General features: G+C 38.1%; 1 protein-coding gene across 2 annotated transcripts in view; it reads left to right on the top strand.

Annotated features, from left to right (window-relative positions):
• The window catches only part of DNAH8 (dynein axonemal heavy chain 8), a 328,991-nt gene that overhangs the window by 187,978 nt on the left and 120,073 nt on the right, over nucleotides 1-20,940 (top strand). For both annotated transcript variants that reach the window (XM_055571493.1, XM_055571494.1), the window contains exons 57-67: nucleotides 887-1,079; nucleotides 2,444-2,566; nucleotides 4,292-4,422; nucleotides 7,782-7,935; nucleotides 8,941-9,105; nucleotides 10,773-10,999; nucleotides 13,557-13,675; nucleotides 15,586-15,689; nucleotides 17,357-17,533; nucleotides 19,281-19,448; nucleotides 20,716-20,931. In XM_055571493.1, coding sequence (XP_055427468.1) covers nucleotides 887-1,079; nucleotides 2,444-2,566; nucleotides 4,292-4,422; nucleotides 7,782-7,935; nucleotides 8,941-9,105; nucleotides 10,773-10,999; nucleotides 13,557-13,675; nucleotides 15,586-15,689; nucleotides 17,357-17,533; nucleotides 19,281-19,448; nucleotides 20,716-20,931 — 1,777 coding nt within the window. The remainder of the gene's footprint in view (nucleotides 1-886; nucleotides 1,080-2,443; nucleotides 2,567-4,291; nucleotides 4,423-7,781; nucleotides 7,936-8,940; nucleotides 9,106-10,772; nucleotides 11,000-13,556; nucleotides 13,676-15,585; nucleotides 15,690-17,356; nucleotides 17,534-19,280; nucleotides 19,449-20,715; nucleotides 20,932-20,940) is intronic.

The raw sequence follows: 20,940 nt of genomic DNA, 5'->3' as shown, positions 1-20,940 counted from the left end.
CTCACCCAAGGGACTTACCTGTTTTGTTAAAGAAAAAAATCAATCACACTTGTTAAAACAATAAGACACTCACCCTTTATTCAACACTATTGTGATAGATGTAGGGACTATACAGTGAGGTTTTGCAGTAGGGCTGAGAAATGGGCTCAACTCTGAATACAAGCAGGGAAAAGTGGAAATTTATAATGGGGGAACAAGACGGGGGAGTTTGGATGGGAAATTACTAAGAGGAAATAAGGGGGTTATGGGAGGATTCTGCCTAAACTCAGAGAAGGCAACGGCAACCCACTCCAGTACTCTTGCCTGGACAATCCCATGGACGGAGGAGCCTGGTAGGCTGCAGCCCATGGGGTCGCAAAGAGTCAGACACGACTGAGCATCTTCACTTTCACTTTTCACTTTCATGCATTGGAGAAGGAAATAGCAACCCACTCCAGTGTTCTTGCCTGGAGAATCCCAGGGACAGGGGAGCTTAGTGGGCTGCCGTCTATAGGGTCACACAGGGTCGGACATGACTGAAGCAACTTTGCAGCAGCAGCTGCCTAAACTGATCTAACGGGATTCTTGCTAAAAATGGGTGATGCAAAGAAGGACATCAGAGTCCAGAATTTCAGGCCTGGTTGGGAAGAGGATTCAGAGGAGCTTGAGTCTGGCCACAGAGAGACACAGTCAGTATTTTCTGTAAGTGACACTGTCAGGGTTATAACTCTCTTGGATGGAGTTCGGTCTGCCTCTGGTCAGAAGGCTGAACATCTTGTTTCTGTGTTTTGAGGTAATGGATGTACAGGGTGAGGGCTGAGAAGATGTGGAGAGAGGTGAAAACCATGTTCAGTTAGAACAGATGCCTTCCTAGTTTGCATTTCTTACTCCTGTATTTTTCTTTTAGATTTATAACGCCTGATGATGAGCAGTGGTTTAATACACAACTTGTTCGTTCAGTTGAAGAAAATGTTAGCCCAGATGTGGGGTCATATATTCTTCCTGAGCCATACTTTGTAGATTTTCTCCGTGAGATGCCTGAGCCAACTGGAGATGAACCTGAAGACACCACATTTGAAGTGCCCAAAGTCTATGAATTGGTATTTTCAGGCTTTTTCGATCACTCATCTAGCTAGATATTTCTCCCTGCACTGGAGTCCCACTTTGGAGTTATTATAACTTCTAAAATAGTTATATGTTGTGTTTCATGTCATCATACACCAAGTGAAATATTTATTTCAAAGAAATTTAGCAGCCGTCCCATTAGAGTCAGGTATAAGACAAGTATGTGTGCAGTTATCTCGATTACTTAATATTGTTTTGAAAGTTCTAGGCAGTGCAACAAAATGACAAGAAGAAAATAGATGTAATTATCAAACGCAAAAGTGTTAGTGCTGACGGATATGATTATCTCTTAATATAATCCAAGAGATTTTTAAAAATCAGTTCCAACTACTAAGAGTTCAGTTATATGACCAAGTGTGATATAAATCTATAAACTGAATATCCTCTATATTAGCCAATGGGCCAAATCCAGCCTACTGCCTCTTTTTGTCAGATTTGTGAGCTAAGAAGGGTTTTGCATTTTTAAATGGGTAGACAAAAAATCAAAGAACAATAATATTGTGTGACACATGAAAATTACACAGAATTCAAATTTCATCGTTCACAAGTAAAGCTGTATTGGAACACAACCAAGCCCATTTGTTTATATATTGTCTATGACTGCTTTTGTATTACAAAAGTGGATTTGAATGACCATATGGGCCACAAAGTCTAAAATATTTACTATCTTGCCCTTTATAGAAAAAGGATTGCCATCTCTTGCCAATAATCCCAAGACAGGAAATACAACGTAAAAGTATTTCATTCAGTTAGCAATAAATATGTAAAACATCTAGAAATAAATGTGATAAAACTTTACTTGGTTAAATGGCAACACATTGTTTTCCATAAGTTAATGTATAGATTTAATGATGCTTGAAGCAAGACTCCAGAGAGATTTTTTTTAAACAGGGTCACATAGAGTAATTTTGAAATGCATGTTGGTCAAAGAATTAAATGGGGAGCAACCATTTGCAAAAGAAATAAGTGAATATTGATTTCAGAATAATTTGACTACATACACAATGTAAAATTTCTATATATTTTTAAAGCACTGTTAAGAAGCAAATAAAAACTGAGAAATACATTTGTTATATTACAGCCTTAATTAACATGGACAGTAGTTGGTGCTGGGATTCCTAAAGGAAAAGGTTAAGAATAATTTCATATTGGAAACCAACCAGTTAGGTTTCAGGATCTGAAAATGGAAATAACTAAAAGTCAATTTGTTCATGACAAATTTTTGGAAATCCATTTGGTTTAACTTTTTTTTTTAAGAATTACTTGTGAATATGTTTGCAATTATAGCATTCCGGAATTTTGGATCTTAAATATTATTTTTCTCTCTCCCCACTCTAAGGTACCATCCTTTGAATTTCTGTCTGAAAAACTCCAGTTTTACCAGAGACAGTTCAATGAAATCATTAGAGGAACATCTCTTGATCTGGTGTTTTTTAAAGATGCAATGACTCATCTTATTAAGGTTCTCACTATTGATTGTTTACTGATATAAATAGATAATGTAAAAGCTTAGTGAATTTCACAGATAAACTTTTTTAGAGAATACATATATAGTATATGATAGTTAATAGAAGAGAATCTATAGGTTAAGTCAGTTCACTCTCTCACAAAACAAAGGCTTAATCAGGAACCCCTTATTTGAATCCATTTATATGACAGCAGATGTTTTTCAAGGGCAAACTGATGGGTTTTGTATTCGACTCGCTGAGTCAAAGAGCTTTACCTTTTTAGACAGTAAGCTGGAGAACCCTATGAAAAAAATATTCCCTCAAATTATGTTTTGGTGTAATGGAAATCCCGTTGCCCATGGAGGAAAAGTTGATGGGTTTAAAAATGCCGATTTCATGATTGACTTACAGACTATGGGGAAAAGGAAAATGTGGGTATACAGGACTGATAAACCTAGGAACCAACTGGAGGCATCACCTAAAAGGAGTATGGCTTGGATCCAGGTGGGAAAGGCTGCAGGAAGGAGTTGTTTGACTATGTAATTTATAGATATAAAAAGAGTTTCTCCAACAAATTGGAGTAGGAAGGTTTCATAAAGAGGAGACAGTTAACTCTATTTATTATAGAATTGTCTTCTGCAAAATTGGTGAATTTACATTCATCTATTCAACAATTAATAATTATTATTTTAAAAAATGTTTACTTATTTATTTAGGCCATGTTGGCTCTTAGTTGTGGCACGTGGGCTCTTTCATCATGGCACATGGACTCCCTGCTTGTGGTGCATGGGTTTAGTTGTTCTGAGGCATGTGGGACCTTAGTTTCCAGACCAGGGACTGAACCTGAATTCCTTGCATTGCAAGGCAGATTCCCAACCACTAGACCAACAGGGAAGTCCCAACAAATAATTATTGAGTACCCACAGTGGCTTGGTCTTAGGGGCCTGGTACCCTGTTCTAGGTGCAAAGCCACATAAGTGATTAATGTATTTAAATATAATAGTAGATTAGACACATATCAAGGTGTCTGCCCCCTGTAAAACTTGGATTTAAAAAAATTCTTTGTTGTGGTGAGAAATGAATTTAATGATCCATCTAGATTTTCTTCTAATCAGTGGTATTAATGTAAAAGACAGCTTTTAAGCAATGTCTCCAACTGACCCGCATAAGATTCAAACCACAGTTTGGGCCTTATCCTCTCTGTGAGGAAATCTCCTTAGAAAAGCAACACAAGGCTAAAGGCTGTTTCCCTAAGTTTTTTCTACAGATGTTTCCATGCCTCCATTGTAAATAGAATTTTGATACTTTTAAAAATTTTTCACTGGCAGAGATATGGTAGAGGTAGCATTTGTTGTAGAGCTAAGTAGCATTTGTTTTCTGCTTAAGTCAGTGTGTTAGACTGATGATAATAAGCAAACAGTTCTAAACTGCTCCCTGCAGATTGGGAAGAGCAGTTCCATTACCCGTTGAGTCTGAAAATAATAAAATTACACACACAGAGAGAAAATCATTTTAAAATAGGAGATAGGAAAGCCAATTTGCACTCTTTTTCATGATGTAAATATAGATGGGCAATGAAAGAACTGGAATTGAATAAATCAATATGAACCCTTGTACATTAAATGAGAAAGTCTAATGTAGTCTCGAAGCGTGTGGTCAAACCTTGGACCCATTTATTGCAAGCAGATGTAAACAGCTGAATTCTATTTTCAAATATATACTATTTTATTTCAAAACAGATTTCACGAATAATCCGAACATCATGTGGAAATGCGTTGCTTGTGGGTGTTGGTGGTTCAGGAAAACAAAGTCTTTCAAGATTGGCCTCTTTTATAGCTGGATATCAAATATTCCAGATAACATTAACCAGGTAAGATAAAATGAAACACGCCAATATGTTTTTTTCTCTATTGTTGATTTCACTGGAGTGAAATGTTTGCTTAAAAAAATTACATATATAATTATGACTGATTTGCGTTGTTGTATGTGAAGAAAGCTGAGTGCTTAAGAATTGATGCTTTTGAATTGTGGTGTTGGAGAAGACTCTTGAGAGTACCTTGGACTGCAAGGAGATCCAACCAGTCCATTCTGAAGGCGATCAGCCCTGGGATTTCTTTGGAAGGAATGATGCTAAAGCTGACACTCCAGTACTTTGGCCACCTCATGCGAAGAGTTGACTCATTGGAAAAGACACTGATGCTGGGAGGGATTGGGGCAGGAGGAGAAGGGGACGACAGAGGGTGAGATGGCTGGATGGCATCGCTGACTCGATGGACGTGAGTCTGAGTGAACTCCAGGAGTTGGTGATGGACAGGGAGGCCTGGCATGCTGCGATTCATGGGGTCACAAAGAGTCGGACACTACTGAGGGACTGAACTGAACTGAACTGAACTGATGGCAGAAAGCAATACAACATTGTAAAGCAATTATCCTCCAACTAAAAAATGAAATAAAATAAAATAAAAATTACAGTAGGATTTATCTGCAGGTTCAGTGGTTAAGACTCCATGTTTCTACTGCTGGGGGCAACAGTTTGATCCCTGGTCAGGAAACTGAGATCCTGCATGCTGCTGGGCATAGCCAAATAAACAAAAATAAAAAAGATTACAATAATATCTTGTATTTCTTTTTCAAGTAAACGTTTTTATTTCAGGGTAATATACATTAAAAAAATGTTCACAAATCATGGGTGTCAAAAAGTAAGTACACCTATGTAGTTAGTTCACAGATAAAGAAAGAAAACATCACTAGCACCCAGAAGTACACCTTGGGTCTTGTCCCAGTCACTACCCGCCTAAGGGGAACAATATTCTAACTTCTAAGCCCATTGCTTTACTTGGCCTATTTTTCAGCTTTATGTCACTCAAATCATATGGGGTTTCCTCTTTAGTGCCCAGTTTTTGTTGCTTGCACGGTGTTTGTGAGAGCCATCCATGCGGCTACGTGCAGCAGTAGTTTATTCATTTTTATTGCTGTGGAGCCTTCCATTTTATCACATATTGCCACAGTTTGCTTGTCCATTGTACTGTTGATAAACGTTTGCAGGGTTTTTGTTTTGCAAATACAGCTGTTATGAATATTCCTGCACATGTCTGAGTATACTCCTCGAGATAGAAGTGGTGGGTATAACAATGCAGGGGGAGTGAGGAGAAGAGGCCAGGCAGAGGAGGAAATCTGACGTGGTTTCCAGAAACTCAGGAGGGAGAGAATTAGCCTAAAAATGAGATTAAAGCATGAAGAGTGGTGACTAACCTTTGAGTGGATCAGATGGGGGCAGAAGCCACATTGCTTTAAGGAAGCGAAGAAGCAAATATAAACAAATTTTAAAACTCCTCAAGAGGCTTAGCGATGAAAGAAAGCAGCGAGAGAATCTGGACCTAGAGAGGGTGTGCTGTGATCGTGTCTATATATTGTAAAAGCAATGCCTAACAGTCTGCTTAATTTTAAAAAATGAGCAAAACGGCTTTGTGACTTCCTTGACTGGTCAGTGAGAGGGTTGCTCTAACAACACCGGGCACTTGTGAGTAAGGATGCGGCCCATGTCGCTCTCACAGGTGCAGCTGCTTCTCAGCAGGCCAACTTACCGTTTCCCTTTTTAATGAGTTCTCCCCCTTGGCAATTATTTTGAGGGGATATATCGTCTCTTTTTGATAGTATTCCTTTTGCTGAGGTCTACAAGATTAACTATAATTCCACCCAGAAGGGCTTCACTTCCTCTCCTAATTTAAAAATAAGCTATGACATCTCTTATATGCAGAATCTAAAAAGAAATGATACAGATGAGCTTATTTACAAAACAGACTCTCAGACCTATTAGAGAATGAACTTACGGTTGCCAGGGGGAAGAACGGGAGGAAGGGATAGTTAGGGAGTTGCGGATGAATATGTACACATTGATATGATTAAAATGGATAACCAACAAGGACCTACTGTATAGCATAGGGAACTCTGCTCAATGCTATGTGGCAGCCTGGAGGAGAGGGGAGTTTGGGGGATAGTGGATACATGTATACTCCACCTGAAACTGTCACGGTGTTGTTAATTGGCTATACTCCAATACAAAATAAAAAGGTTAAAAAAATAAAAATAAGCTATTTATACATTTAAGTGTAGTTAAGCTACATCATCTCAAATGCCCATAACAACCTTTACAAATTTGTAATTATCTTCTTTTTGCAGATGAGGAAACAAGCTGTAAAACATGAAGGAACTTTTATAAAACTGCAGGGCAGGCATTTGTACTCTGGTCTTCCTGGTTTTAATGCCAGTAGTCTTTCCATTCAGTTCAGTTCAGTCGCTCAGTCGTGTCCAGCTCTTTGCGACCCCATGAATCACAGCACGCCAGGCCTCCCTGTCCATCACTAGCTCCCGGAGTTCACTCAGACTAACGTCCATCGAGTCAGTGATGCCATCCAGCCATCTCATCCTCTGTCGTCCCCTTCTCCTCCTGCCCCCAATCCCTCCCAGCATCAGACTCTTTCCATTAGACCCTATGAATTACACAGAACTCCCTATTACTTGCACTGTGAAACCGCCTTGAAATAAGGACTTCTTTATAATCCCTTTCATTGGCATCTACCCACGAGGATTTACATGCCACACTTAAGAAAAAATCTGCTTTGTTTTTACACATCATATCACTTCTGGTAGTACATGCATTTAGTAGGAAACAGGGTAAACAAGAAAAACAGAGACCAAGCTCTTCTCTCTTCCGAATCTGTGACCACATAATTATAACATTTCTATTATTTATATCCCATTGCATAACGCATCTCTGAATCTAGTCGCTTAGTGAGATGTGCAAATTACCATTATATGTAATTTATCACTAATTTTACTTATAATTTATCTATACCTTCTTACCAATATAAGCTCATCCAAGTATCTGATTCATTTTAAACATTACATATATATTCACTTGGGCAAAAAACATCTGTTGGCTGAGGACTGTTGGATTGTAGGGAATAAAAGTTCTTTTCCTTGTTCCCAGTTATTCTGTCTGAGTCACTTTTGGTAAATTCCCCACTAACTTCTCAAGCTAGATAAAACCTATTTATTTAGAATGGTAATGTACAGCTGTTTAGCTCTGTGTTTTCTAGCAGGCACTATTAACTTAGAATCTATTGGAGCAGGTGCAGATTATGCTCTAATTATCATGGATTATATTGTGTTTTGAGATAAATGATGACTATATTTTCATTTAAAGCTTTCTGCTCCTTCTCTTCTTAGGTCTTATAATGTGAGTAATCTCACAGATGATTTAAAAGGCTTGTACAAAGTTGCTGGTGCTGATGGCAAAGGCATCACTTTTATCTTTACTGACAACGAAATAAAAGATGAGGCATTTCTAGAATATCTCAACAACCTGCTATCTTCAGGGGAGGTATGTCTCCAAAGTAGAGAAAGAAGTTATATTTAAAAAATGTAAATCTGAATAGAGAAAGCAGCAGTCTTTCAGAAGTGAGGTATTTAGGGACTTCCCTGGTGGCCCAGTGGCTAAGCCTCTGAGCTCCCGATGCAGGGCGCCCAGGATCAATCCCTAGTCAGGGAAGTAGATACCGCATGCTGCAACTAGAGATGGCATGCTGCAGCAAAGGTCTTGGATGGCTGCAACTAAGACCTGGCACAGCCAAATAAGTAAATAATAATTATTAAAAAAAGAAGTGAAGCCATTTGGCACACGTTTTTCATTTTAGAAATGATTAACACATGAGGTTCAATAGATTTTTTTGAAGTTTCTGTGAAATTAATGCTGCTTACCTCCAGATATTTTATATGTTTTCTTCCATTTTAAGTATAGTTCCTTATTTGTCTCTTAAATCTTTAGCTTGGTCCTAATTTATCACCATATGTCCCAATGTTTTTATAAATAGTCTAGGTACAGTGGAACAGCCTTATCGATTAGTAATGGAGGATTCCTTCCAAAAGCCCAGTTCTCAGATGCCAGGCAAAGGCCAGCCCCGCGAGCACACCTTGCGTGTGCACTCTTCCCTTCACAGTGATGTGTATGGGTGCTTACTGATGCATGCTCTGGTTAACTATTTTGGAACCACAGTTGAGACTGACTGAATCAGTCAGTCTCAGAACGGAAGGCATCACTGGGCATTTAAAGTGGTGATTGGAATGGTAAACAAGATGGCTTTTTGGTAATAGCTATTTGAGCAAAAGGAAACTTAATTTGCTCCTGATTAAGCTGCTAAATAAAAAGTTGTGCTCTTGTAATTTCTGGCAAGCTAGGGATTTGACTGTAGAGATGCAGGAAAAAATGTGAAAAGAAATGACATGCAGTGGTGGGGGTGGGGGCAACGGGGAAGGACCAGACTTTGGCAGTGCCTTGGCAGTGGGGAACTCTCGAGATACTGAACCCTTTCTTGCCTATTCCTCAAAGATCTCCAATTTGTTTGCACGGGACGAGATGGATGAAATCACCCAAGGGCTGATATCGGTCATGAAAAGGGAGCTCCCTCGCCATCCTCCCACCTTCGATAATCTGTATGAGTACTTCATCTCACGATCAAGGAAGAACTTGCACGTTGTTCTCTGCTTTTCTCCAGTGAGTTTTTACTTGAGTTATTTCTACGTAGGAGGAGTTACTTCCTCGAATGTACTTAGTTCACCTTCTCTGATGAGATGATTTGCTCAGAAATGAACACTTGTTACTTCTTTACTACCACCAATCTCCACTGACCAAAATCATACTAAAGAGTGAAAAAAATTGAGTATACTCATTAGCAATTATTGCATACCCAGAACTTTGATTACCTAGAGACAGAAATTATTTGATTTTAAGGGATTTGGTGATATAGTCTTGTCTAGCTTTAGCTCCAATGTAGTCATACCATCTAGAATGTCCCTGATGTAGGTTTGAATGTCTCTCACTCACTGTGCTATCCAGTATTGTAACCATTAGCCATGTGTGGCCGTTTGATTTTTGATCAGTTAAAATTAAGTAAAAATGAAAATTCAATTTCTCAGTCCCACAAGCTTCATTTCAAATATTCAATAGCTGCACGTGGCTAGCATACTATACAAAGCACACATATAGATCCTTTCCATCATCATAGAAAATTCTGTTGGGCAGTTCTGCTCTTGGGGGTGGGGGAGGTGGCTCACTAACTTATAGGACATCTTGCTTAATTTTTAGGTAGTCTAATAGCCAGAAAGGTCTTCTTTACAAACGGTGGAATTTTGTCTCTTGACTCTTCACCTGTGATTTCATTTGTCCTGTAAAGTGAATCCAATCCCTCTCCTGCACTCAGCTCTGCAGATATTTGGGGAAAGTTTCTGCAGACTCCCTAAGTCATTTCTTTTTTAGACCAAACACCTCCCTTTCCTTCTGCAGATCTCACTTGCCCTGGTTCCAGGCCTTTCACTGTCCTGGTCATCTCTCTCTGTAGAAATGTGCTTTGTCAGTTTCCTTTTTTTTTTTTTTTAATCCATTTTTCCTTTATTGGAACAGATCTTTAATGTCAGATTGTTTAAAATTTTCTTTAAAATTTTCAGTATCAAATTTAGTTTTGTTGTTTTTTGCCTAAGAATCCCTCTTGAGCCTCCCACCCACCTCCTGTCCCGCCCATCTAGGCTGTCACCGCGCGCCAGGCTGGGCTCCCTGCGTTGTGCAGCAGTTTCCCCTGGTGGTCTCTCTTTTACATGGTAGTGTATACATGTCACTGCTACTTTCTCGATTCGTCCTACTCTCCCTTCTCTCACTGTGTCCACAAGTCCATTCTCTATGTCTGCATCTCTATTTCTTCCTTGTAAAGAGGTTCATCAGTACTGTTTATCTAGGTTCTTATATATGTGTTAATATACAATATTTGTTTTTCTCTTTCTGACTTACTTCACTCTGTATAACAGGCTATAGATTCATCTACTTCACTACAACTGACTCAAATCCATTCCTTTTTATGACCGAGTAATATTCCGTTGTGTATTTGTAGCACATGGGCAAAGAAGATGTCAGTGTCTTCTTACATGGGAGCTCCTAGAATTGAGCAGATCGAGTCTTAGGAAAGGAAAGAGTGTGGAACTATTACCTCCTTGCACCTGGACACTTCATTTACATATTCATGCAGTCTAAGAAGATTTCTAAAATAATTTGTTGTGTCAGGCTATTGGCTCAGAATATAAAAAGGTCTCTCTGCCTGACTTATAATCCCTGTGTTTTTTAATATATAATTTTTTAAAATGTATAATGCTTTTTGACATTTCTGTCGCTAGGTTGGTGAGAAGTTCCGTGCCCGCTCTTTGAAATTTCCGGGCTTGATATCGGGCTGCACCATGGACTGGTTCAGTCGCTGGCCTAGGGAGGCGCTGGTCGCCGTGGCCTCCTATTTCGTTTCAGGCTATAGTATTGTCTGCTCTAGTGACACCAAAAAACAAGTTGTAGAAACAATGGGCCTCTTTCACGACATGGTTTCAGAGAGCTGTGAAAGTTATTTCCAAAGGTAAGTGATGATGCATAAGCGTGACAGCTACAGAAACACAAGGTTCACTCCAAAGAGGAATAAAATGTAACATCCAGTAACACACTCGTCACAGTGATTGAGCTCAAAATCCCAGCTGCCCTTAGATTTTTCCCTTGCTTTGATTTTCTAGTGATTATGTATTAAAATGATGACAAATAATTGAGATTTTAAAATTAACTAGTGTCCATACTTTTAACTACCCCTTTCCCTCTGGGCTTCAAAGTAACAGATACTTAATGAATTATTTTATTTCACTTGCTTAATTTATTTTTTGGAAATGACTTAAAATAATTCATTATAAACTCTTTAAAATTTGTTTCTTATTCAAGTTCATTATTTATTTGGTTAAAGAAGTCCACTGTCCTAAAGCTTCATTATTGCCTTATGCTAAGGGATCATGTATATGCATCACTTAATCTTGTCTGTGTTTTCATGACAAATAATTATGAAACTAAAGTTTAATTGACAGTAGAAGAGTCCAGTCCCTAAAAGCAGAAATGGCGTTCATGATGTGAAACCTGGTGTTGACAGTTCAAGAATACAGCAGTTTTTTCCAAAGCGTGATAGTCACTGGTATGATTGCTATAAATAAAGGTGGGCCAACATGGTTTCTATAACAGAGCACTTCTTCCTTAGGGTTCATGGATGAGCTTCAGGGGGTGCAGTACCTCCCAGAAAGCCTATTTTTCTTCATGGAGAGTCTTCAGTTCAGTCGCTCAGTTGTGTCCAACTCTTTGCGACCCCATGGATGCACACCAGGTCTCCCTGTTCATCACCAACTCCTGGAGCTTACTCAAACTCATGTCCATTGAGTCAGTGATGCTATGCAACCATCTCATCCTCTGTCATCCCCTTCTCCTCCTGCCTTCAATCTTTCCCAGCATCAGGGTCTTTTCTAAGGAGTCAGTTCTTTGCATCAGGTGGCCAAATTATTGGAGCTTCAGCTTCAGCATCAGTCCTTCCAATGAGTATTCAGGACTGATTTCCTTTAAGATTGACTGGTTGGATCTCCTTGCAGTCCAAGGGACTCTCAAGAGTTTTCTTCAATACCAGAGTTCAAAAGCATCAATTCTTCGGCCCTCAGCTTTCTTTATAGTCCAACTCTCACATCCATACATGACTACTGAAAAAACCGTAGCTTTGAGTAGATGGACATTTGTCATCAAAGTAATGTCTCTGCTTTTTAATATGCTGTCTAGGTTGGTCATAGCTTTTCTTCCAAAGAGCAAGCATCTTTTAATTTCATGGCTGCAGTCACCATCTGCAGTGATTTTGGAGCCCAAGAAAATAAAGTCTGTCACTGTTTCCACTGTTTGCCCATCTATTTGCCATGAAGTAATGGGACCAGATGGAGAGTCTGGGTAGCACTTAACTGATTTTCCAAGGGGTAGGGGATCCTATCTCACAAAAACTTGTTTATCCTGTGTCGTTTCCTTTACTTAAAACTGTACATGGACCATCCTCTTAAATAGTTATAGATATCTCCCAGATTCTCTTGGTAAATCTGTGTATATTAATTCTCTTTGTTGGGAAGATTTTCTTTCTGTTTAACTTGAACTCCACCTCTACTGCTGTCAACTTGTGAAGAGAAATTTTTACCTTTGTGCAGCTACAAAAGCCCATGTCTTTAGTTTTGAAAATTTGGTGTATTTTTCAAAGTTTTCATATCCTCTTATTGTAGAAGTTTATTCTGAATGCAATATATATGCATAATATGGGATTTCCCTGGAAGTCCAGTGGTTAAGATTTTGCCTTCCAGCGTAGGAGGTGCTGGTTCAATCTCTGATCAGGTAGCTAATAAAAATCCCACATGCCTTGCAGCCAAAAACAGAAGCAGAGTTGTAACAAATTCAATAAAAGGCTTTAAAAATGGCCTGCATAAAAAAAGATATTTATATAATGTTTTACTAATAGTCACATATATGCCAGAGTCCTTTAAAATGCTTTTTAATGTTCAGAACTCCAAAAGTAAAATTTTAATATAAAGTAAACTTAATGTAATATAAAAATATGAATTTATAGTATGTGAAGATCTCTTCTTTGACTTCAGTTTCTCCTGTATAAAAATTTTTCCTTTTACTTGTTTCTATTGTTAAATATAATTATTATACTGAAACTGTAGTGAGTTGGATATTTGAATCAAGTGTGCCTTGATTTCAAGGATAATCCAGAAATTCAGGGGAGAGATTGGCTTTCACCTTTGTAAGCCTACTCATCTCATCTGGGTTTCTAGTGGGGAAAAGGTGTGTAGCAAATATCTGGTGAATGAAAACAGATCTTGGAACAAATTCATTTCAACCACTTATCACTAATATCTGTATAGAACATTAAAGTTTACAAAGTGTGTTTACATATGCTGTTTTAATTTTTGATCTTCACAAAATCCTAGGAGGTGTAGGACAGTGATTCTTTTCTCAGTTTTCCAGAAGAGGAAACAGAAGCCCAGAATGGGAAAAGGGTCAAGTCAAAGAATCAGTTACAGATATAGTATTCCTGCTGCCTCACCTGAAGGTCTTTTTTTCTGTTCTACTCTCAGATACCGCCGAAGAGCACATGTGACTCCCAAATCTTACCTCTCATTTATAAATGGTTATAAAAACATTTACACTGAAAAGGTGAAGTACATTAATGAGCAAGCTGAACGTATGAATATTGGTAAGTGGAACAGAATCTGATCTTTTAGGGCTTGTCTGAAAGAGATCCCAATGTTTTGTTTGGTGGACATTGTTGTTTGAAAATGAAATACTAATTTTTCATATTGAAATATTGATTTATAATCAATATTGAAATATTGCTGATAGTAGATTATTTTGACGGATATCTTTATGGGTCTTTTGACCTGTCAAGAAAGTCTGGGCAGAAAAAATGTAAACATAGGTGGCCTGTTTTCCTTCTGGAACCATTTCTTCCAGCTCTTTCAGCTTTGGGTCCATCCTGTTGGGTAGTGAGTCACCATGGTTGTTGAGCTGCTGCTTGCAGATGGGGAAAAGCCAGCTCCTGGGTACTGACCACAATTTCAATTTATGGTTTCCTTGCCATTTCCCTCAATTTGTGTAAACTTTGCCGTGTTACTGCTTCTCAGATTTCTAACAAAGGGAAAAGACAAAACAGAAACAAAAGCAAACAAATGAAAACAAAAAGAGACTTTACGTGAGCAGTGGTTTTCTAAGTGTCCAGTATATGTAGTGTAAGTAGGAAAAGTGTGAGTGGGAACAGATTTTATGTCCAGAAAGCATTTGGCCCAGATAATCCTGAAATGCCTTAGTGCTGTATTTTCACTTCTACACAGAATGTGGTCACAAAGCATAAAGGCCTGTGAAGTTACAGTGATGATCGGTGCCCTGTGAGAGAAACTTCCTTCTGTTGGCTTTCTCATGGCTTTCTGCAGCTTTTTTATATGATGCTCTAGAATCAGTGGTGTGCTAAAGCTACCTGCACTGGCTTGTGAGAACTGATGGTTAAATTAGGAATGTGATGATCTGGTTGATAACCACAGCCTTTATTAAAAATTAATAAACTTACAATTAAATTAATTATGGTAATGAGGGCAATCAATACTCAAAACTCATTACTTCTTAGTTATTTTTACTTTATTTTATTATTATTAATGTTCTTGGAGAACATTATTATTTCTATTCTATCTTTGTGGCAGAAATATTATATAATGGTGTGTTGCTGAGAACCAGGCAAGGTGGGATTATCTACACAGTGGAAACTGGAACCATTCAAATGAATGCCCTCACTCCAGACCCAGACTCTAAATGTTTACCAACACACCTCTATCTAGCGACTAGGGAGATTTTCAGTTAACCAGTTATTTTTGTCTAGCACACTGAGAGTCTCAGAAACAGTTGCAGAAGTTTTAGCAGTTATTTTCATTTTTATAGCAGAGAACCACAAAAAATGTTAATATATTATGTCTCATTTGCCGTCTCAGTTGCAGTGTGATTCAAAGGCAAAAAAAATGATAGTTACAAACTGTTTGCAAAGCCAAGGAGAGCATACATTTGTCAAATAAGTTTCCTGGCTAAATTCATTTTACTTGTTATAGCAATATGACTTTCCCTTAAATGTAACTAGATGATATTCTTCAATCAGACCTATTTTCTTCATTTCCTGCTGAACCGCAACTGTTAGAAATATGGTCAGTATTATTGCTTCTAAAATATGTGTATTTTAAGACATCTTGTCCATAATTATTTTGTGTTTGTTATAGTATACATTATGGTGCCTTAGGGCTTCCCAGGTGGCCCTAATGGCATCCCAGGTGGTAAAGGACCTGCCTGCCAGTGCAAGAGACATAAGAGATATGGGTTCGATCCATGGGTCAGGAAGATCCCCTGAAGGAAGGCACGGCAACCCACTCCAGTATTCTTGCCTGGAAAATCCCATGAACAGAGAAACCTGGTGGGCTACAGTCCATGGGGTTGCAAAGAGTTGGACATGACTGATGAGACAGCATGCACACAGCACATGGTTCTTTATAAGTAGTAAATATTGAATAAGTATTTGATGAGGGGATAATCATATATTCAGTGAAAGTGTCTATGTGTGTGTTTGTAAAGGTCTTGACAAGCTGATGGAGGCAAGTGAATCTGTGGCAAAACTCTCTCAGGATCTTGCAGTAAAGGAGAAGGAGTTGGCAGTGGCTTCCGTAAAAGCAGATGAAGTGAGTTGGCATTTACAGTGTGAAGCATATCTTCCCACATTTTAAAAAAAGCATTGTTTAAAATGTTATTAAAAAGTAAACAGAATATAAACCTACAGGTTATTTCCAGTAAGATACAGCCCACATGGGGTCACAAAAGAGTCGGATATGACTTAGCAACTAAACAACAATAGCAACATTTAAGAAGACCGTTAGATATTTTTGTTTAATTTATACCAAAACATACCTAAACTATTATATTCTCTACTTGGTCTAAGACTGTTTTTTTCCTTCTCTGGTTCTCTCTTGTTTTCTGTCATGTGTATAGGAAATTTCTGCTTGACAATAAATTATATTAGATCTTCTCTTTAAGGTCTCTGCAGACTCTAGGTTTCTGGGGTAGCCCAAGTTTGATCTGAAGTTTGTTTTAAGGAAGGAAAAGAATAAAAAGAAGAGTTGAAAAACCTATTTTTCCGGCCACATGTGATTGTTCAGAGCCTCCCAACTGTGAGAGGCATGAGATGTTCTAAACTGTCTAAATACAGATTCCTTTGAGCAGTTAAAAGATTGATTAGAAATTGTATTGGTGAAGGGTTTTTCACTTGTTGGGCCAATGTTTGCTGCTAAGTTTCCATATCCCTTACCTACTGTTTCCCTGGCAGTGTATTGATTGATATAATTGGTGTATAGAAATGTAAGTAGTAGCTTTAATGTTTGTAAACTTGGACCCTTGAGTTAATTCTTTTCTTGTTATAGCCCACCACACCTTTGCCCTATAGGAATGCAACTTTATCTAATGCTTTTGGAGGGTGGCGCCTGACTTTAGAATACTCACCTTTAGAGAAAAATAAGTTTTCTGAAGAAAGGATCTTAAAATGTTAACAGGCCTCCTGGCCAGAAGATGATGTAAATCACCTAAACTTTTGCATATGATAAGTTTGAAAGCCTGGCTTCGATTAGGATCAAGGACTGCTGTCCTTGCATGACTCTACTCCTTCCCTCATTATCCTCTATGCACAACTTAAGGTATAAAACTACTTTGGAAAATAAAGTGCGCCCTTTTGTTCACCGAAAAAAAAAAAAAAAAGAAGAGTTGATTGAGTCTTTTTTAAAAGATGCTCCTCCCAAGGTGATAGGGATATATATGTGTTACTTCTCGACCTACTGCTTCTCCTCCAGGCTCAGGCTGCTTTCACCTTCCACTCACAGAGTCAGTTAAGAATAGATGCTTAAGTCTCTACCTTTAGCCAGTTATTGAAATATTAGAGCATAGGAGAGGCACTTAGCATATGACATAAGGTAGACCCTTAGCATCCTGATATAGGGTAGGCAGTCAACAAACATTAGCTATTTTTTTTTGTTATTACATGAGGCTTCATATGGTTTCTGACCTTATTCCATGGCACTGACTTTGAATAGTTTTAATTTTCTAGAAATAACATAGAGTATAAATATTATTTTTCTGAAATATTTTTAAAAATATTTATTAGTACAGTTCATGACCAAGAGAAGCTTAGGAAACAAAGATTACAAAGCTGCTCAGAGGAGTTACTTTAATACATCTTAAAATATAGACAACTTGAATGGGGGATGAATTTTCTCTCATTCTTGTTTTATATTATATACTCAAATCTGTAAATTATGCTGAAAAGATTTCTATTGATCCTCATGTTTCCTTTCTTTAACAGGTATTAGCAGAAGTCACAGTAAGTGCTCAGGCTTCAGCCAAAGTGAAAAATGAAGTGCAGGAAGTAAAAGACAAAGCCCAAAAAATAGTGGATGAAATCGATAGTGAAAAAGTAATAGCTGAGACCAAGCTCGAGGCAGCTAGACCTGCACTGGAAGAGGCAGAAGCAGCCCTGAATGTGAGCAGTGCATTGTTATCCCTCCCAACTCAGGTCCTAGCTGGCACCACGTGTCATTACATAAAATTTAGTTATGGGATTTCTAATCAGAAAACTGAATTGAATTCTTAATGTGATTGTAGTCTCTGAGTCTTGAAGCAAATATTTCTGCTGATTACATTTCCTAAGTTTATTTTTTTAAGTCTTTACTCCCCATAACTTACTTTCATTCCACAAAGCGTCTTTCCATGAGAACTGAGGAATAATGCTTCGTGTGATTATTGGCTTAAACTGTAGCCTAAGGGATTCAGATTATACAGCCTTCTCAGTTCCTTCAGCATCCTGACTAGGTTATGTCATGCACTCTTTAACATTAAAAAAAAATCCTCTTATGGTTCCCATTTCTCTAATTTAAAGTCCCAAGATGGGTATCCAGGACTGTGAAGCAAGAAGGGACAGCTTCAGAGGCAAGCAGATCTCCATTTGCCTCTCATGACCATATGGTAGATAGTCTCAAGTAAAATTTACTTAACACTCTTGGGTCTCTGTCAAGATTCTAATTCTTCCTTGATCTTTGAAGAATCAATGTATGCATTAAAAAGTAATGAATAGTTCACTGGGTACATCGAAGGAACTCAATAAATATTTGTGCTACTGCTGTGATACCTGGCTCCTGTCTGCCCCTTCAATTTTACCTTATTTTGTCCCTACACACAACATGATCCAGCCATACAGAAACACCTAAATGCTTCTGCAGTAATTATGGTCTGTTACTTTTAAATGGGTCTCTCTCTGCCAGGAATACTTTCTACTTTTCCTAACTTTCACTAACTAGTAAGAGTCAATCTGCAGGACCAAGCTCAGATTTCACCCCTTCCAGGAAGTCCTGAACCTCCTTTGTTTTCCTGTCACTCCTAGACTTCTGTCATGGCAGATAATCATAGTTTAGGGTAATTGTGTTTCTCTCTCTTTGAAAGATTCTGAGGACAGGGCTATTTGGGTTTTGCTCTTATTTTATATGGGAGAATGCCTGTGATTGTTAAATGCATTAATAGATTTAGGATCATCATTTAATAAAATTCTGACAATGACCTGGACACACTTTCCACCCTCACTTCTTTTGTGGGTCCTATGATAACACATGAGAGAGTGATCACTGAGCCAAGTAGGTCTTAGGAGTTTTTATGGATCATATGATGTCCCAGTCCTTCTTCACTTGAATGTCAGGATATGTCCTCTTTCTAACTCAGCTCACAGATAGAAACTTTCAAAAATATTTTTATGAGTCATATGGTACAATAACTTTTCTTGTCTCCTTCGAATTCTCTCCCTTCCATGGACAGGATAACCTTCAAAATGAAAACTGAAGGTGAGGTTTCTGATATTCAGGGCCTTGCCCCTCTTTTAATACTCATATTTAATATAGACTCTATGCTTTGAAGATGAAATTATCTAAATGGTAAACATTAATGACAGTTGTTGCTAATGGAGGTCTGGGGTGATGGCCAATGAATGGTAGTGATATTCTAAACCAATTCATTGAGAACTTTTGGGGGAAATGCAAACAAAGAAACAGAAATCCTAATTTAACCATGAAAGATCCATTATGTAAGAATTTTGGAATGCAGACCCTTGATGTAAATGTCAGGAATTGGGAAGAAAATATGTTTTAAAATTTTCCATTTTAATTTTTTAAAAGTATGAGAGTTCCATATGACTAGGAATACTACTCAACAAAACATATTCTGATCCCTAACCCCAAATACAGACTATCAAGCCAAATGATATTGCCACAGTCAGGAAACTTGCAAAGCCCCCTCATCTTATTATGAGAATCATGGACTGTGTTCTGTTACTATTTCAAAAGAAAATTGACCCTGTCACTATGGATCCAGAAAAACCTTGCTGCAAGCCATCATGGGGCGAGTCATTAAAAGTAAGTAAAATCTATCTCTATAAGTCCTTTGAGGTGTACCAGGTGTCTGCATCCCAGGACACTCAATACAGACCAGACACAATGGCAGACAAATAATTGGTCATTGTATACTGAAGAATTTATCTTAAATTGCATCTCTCAAAATGTAATGCCTCTTTAAAATGTAAGATTTTAAAGCTGAATGCCCTCTTTTTATAAAAATCTGTCCAGAACCCATACCTAGTATTGGCACAGCCTTTTTTTTTTTTTTTTAATGGGGAAATTTTATTGTAAATTATACCTAAATAAAGATGTTGAAAAAGAAGCCTTGGTACAAAAGTAAATATACTCTTACCATTCAATTCAGCAATCATGCTCCTCAGTATTTACCCAAATGAGCTGAAAACTTATACCCACACAAAAGCCTGCTCACAGGGGTTTTTATAGCAGCTTTATTCATAATTTCCAAAACATGGATGCAGCCAAGATGCCTTTCAGTATGTGAGTAGTTAAATAAACAATGGCACATCTGGACCATAGAATATTATTGTCCCCCCGCCACACACACAAAAATAATATATGTATAAAATAGATAACTAGCGACTTCACTTTCACTTTTCACTTTCCTGCATTGGAGAAGGAAATGGCAACCCACTCCAGTGTTCTTGCCTGGAGAATCTCAGGGACGGCGGAGCCTGGTGGGCTGCCGCCCATGGGGTCGCACAGAGTCGGACACAACTGAAGCAACTTAGCAGCAGCAGCAGCAGTGAGAACCTATTGTATGGCACAGGGAACTCTATTCAGTGATCTGTGATAACCTAAATGGGAAGAAATCCAAGGAAGAGGGAATATATGTGTATGTGTGGCTGATTCACTTTGCTTACAGCAGAAACTAACACAACATTGAAAAGCAACTATAGTCCAATTAAAAAAAAAAACCATAATATGCATTTAAATGCATATTACTCAGTGAAGGAAGTATTGGCACAATGTTGATGTCAACCCAACTCAGTCTATAAAAAGGGGCTTGTGTGGTTGGTGGCATTTAGACACACTCACTAGGTGGGAAACTTACGTTGTTTTTCTTCTTTGCTCTTCTCCATGGAAACAGGAAGACAGCTTGCAATTTACAGCTTTAGGTTGACTACTGCCATAGTCTTGATTTGTATGTTTAGAGCAAATCAATTATTACTTCTTTGAAAAAAATTCAATTTAGAAGTACATACTAACTCAGAAAGAAAGTACGTATTTTCTTCCAGAGCTTACAGGCTATAATACTATTTTTCAGTTAATGAGTGCAACAGGATTCCTGTGGAGTCTTCAGCAGTTCCCCAAGGACACAATAAATGAAGAGACTGTTGAGTTACTACAGCCATATTTTAACATGGATGATTACACTTTTGAAAGTGCCAAAAAAGTCTGTGGGAATGTGGCTGGTCTGCTGTCTTGGACACTTGCTATGGCAACATTTTATGGTGTCAACAGAGAAGTGTTGCCTCTGAAGGTAAAAATT

Source organism: Bubalus kerabau, chromosome 3 (genome assembly GCF_029407905.1).
Source record: "Bubalus kerabau isolate K-KA32 ecotype Philippines breed swamp buffalo chromosome 3, PCC_UOA_SB_1v2, whole genome shotgun sequence".
Taxonomy (NCBI): Eukaryota; Metazoa; Chordata; class Mammalia; order Artiodactyla; family Bovidae; genus Bubalus; species Bubalus kerabau.
This window is presented reverse-complemented; position numbering and strand designations above follow the sequence as displayed.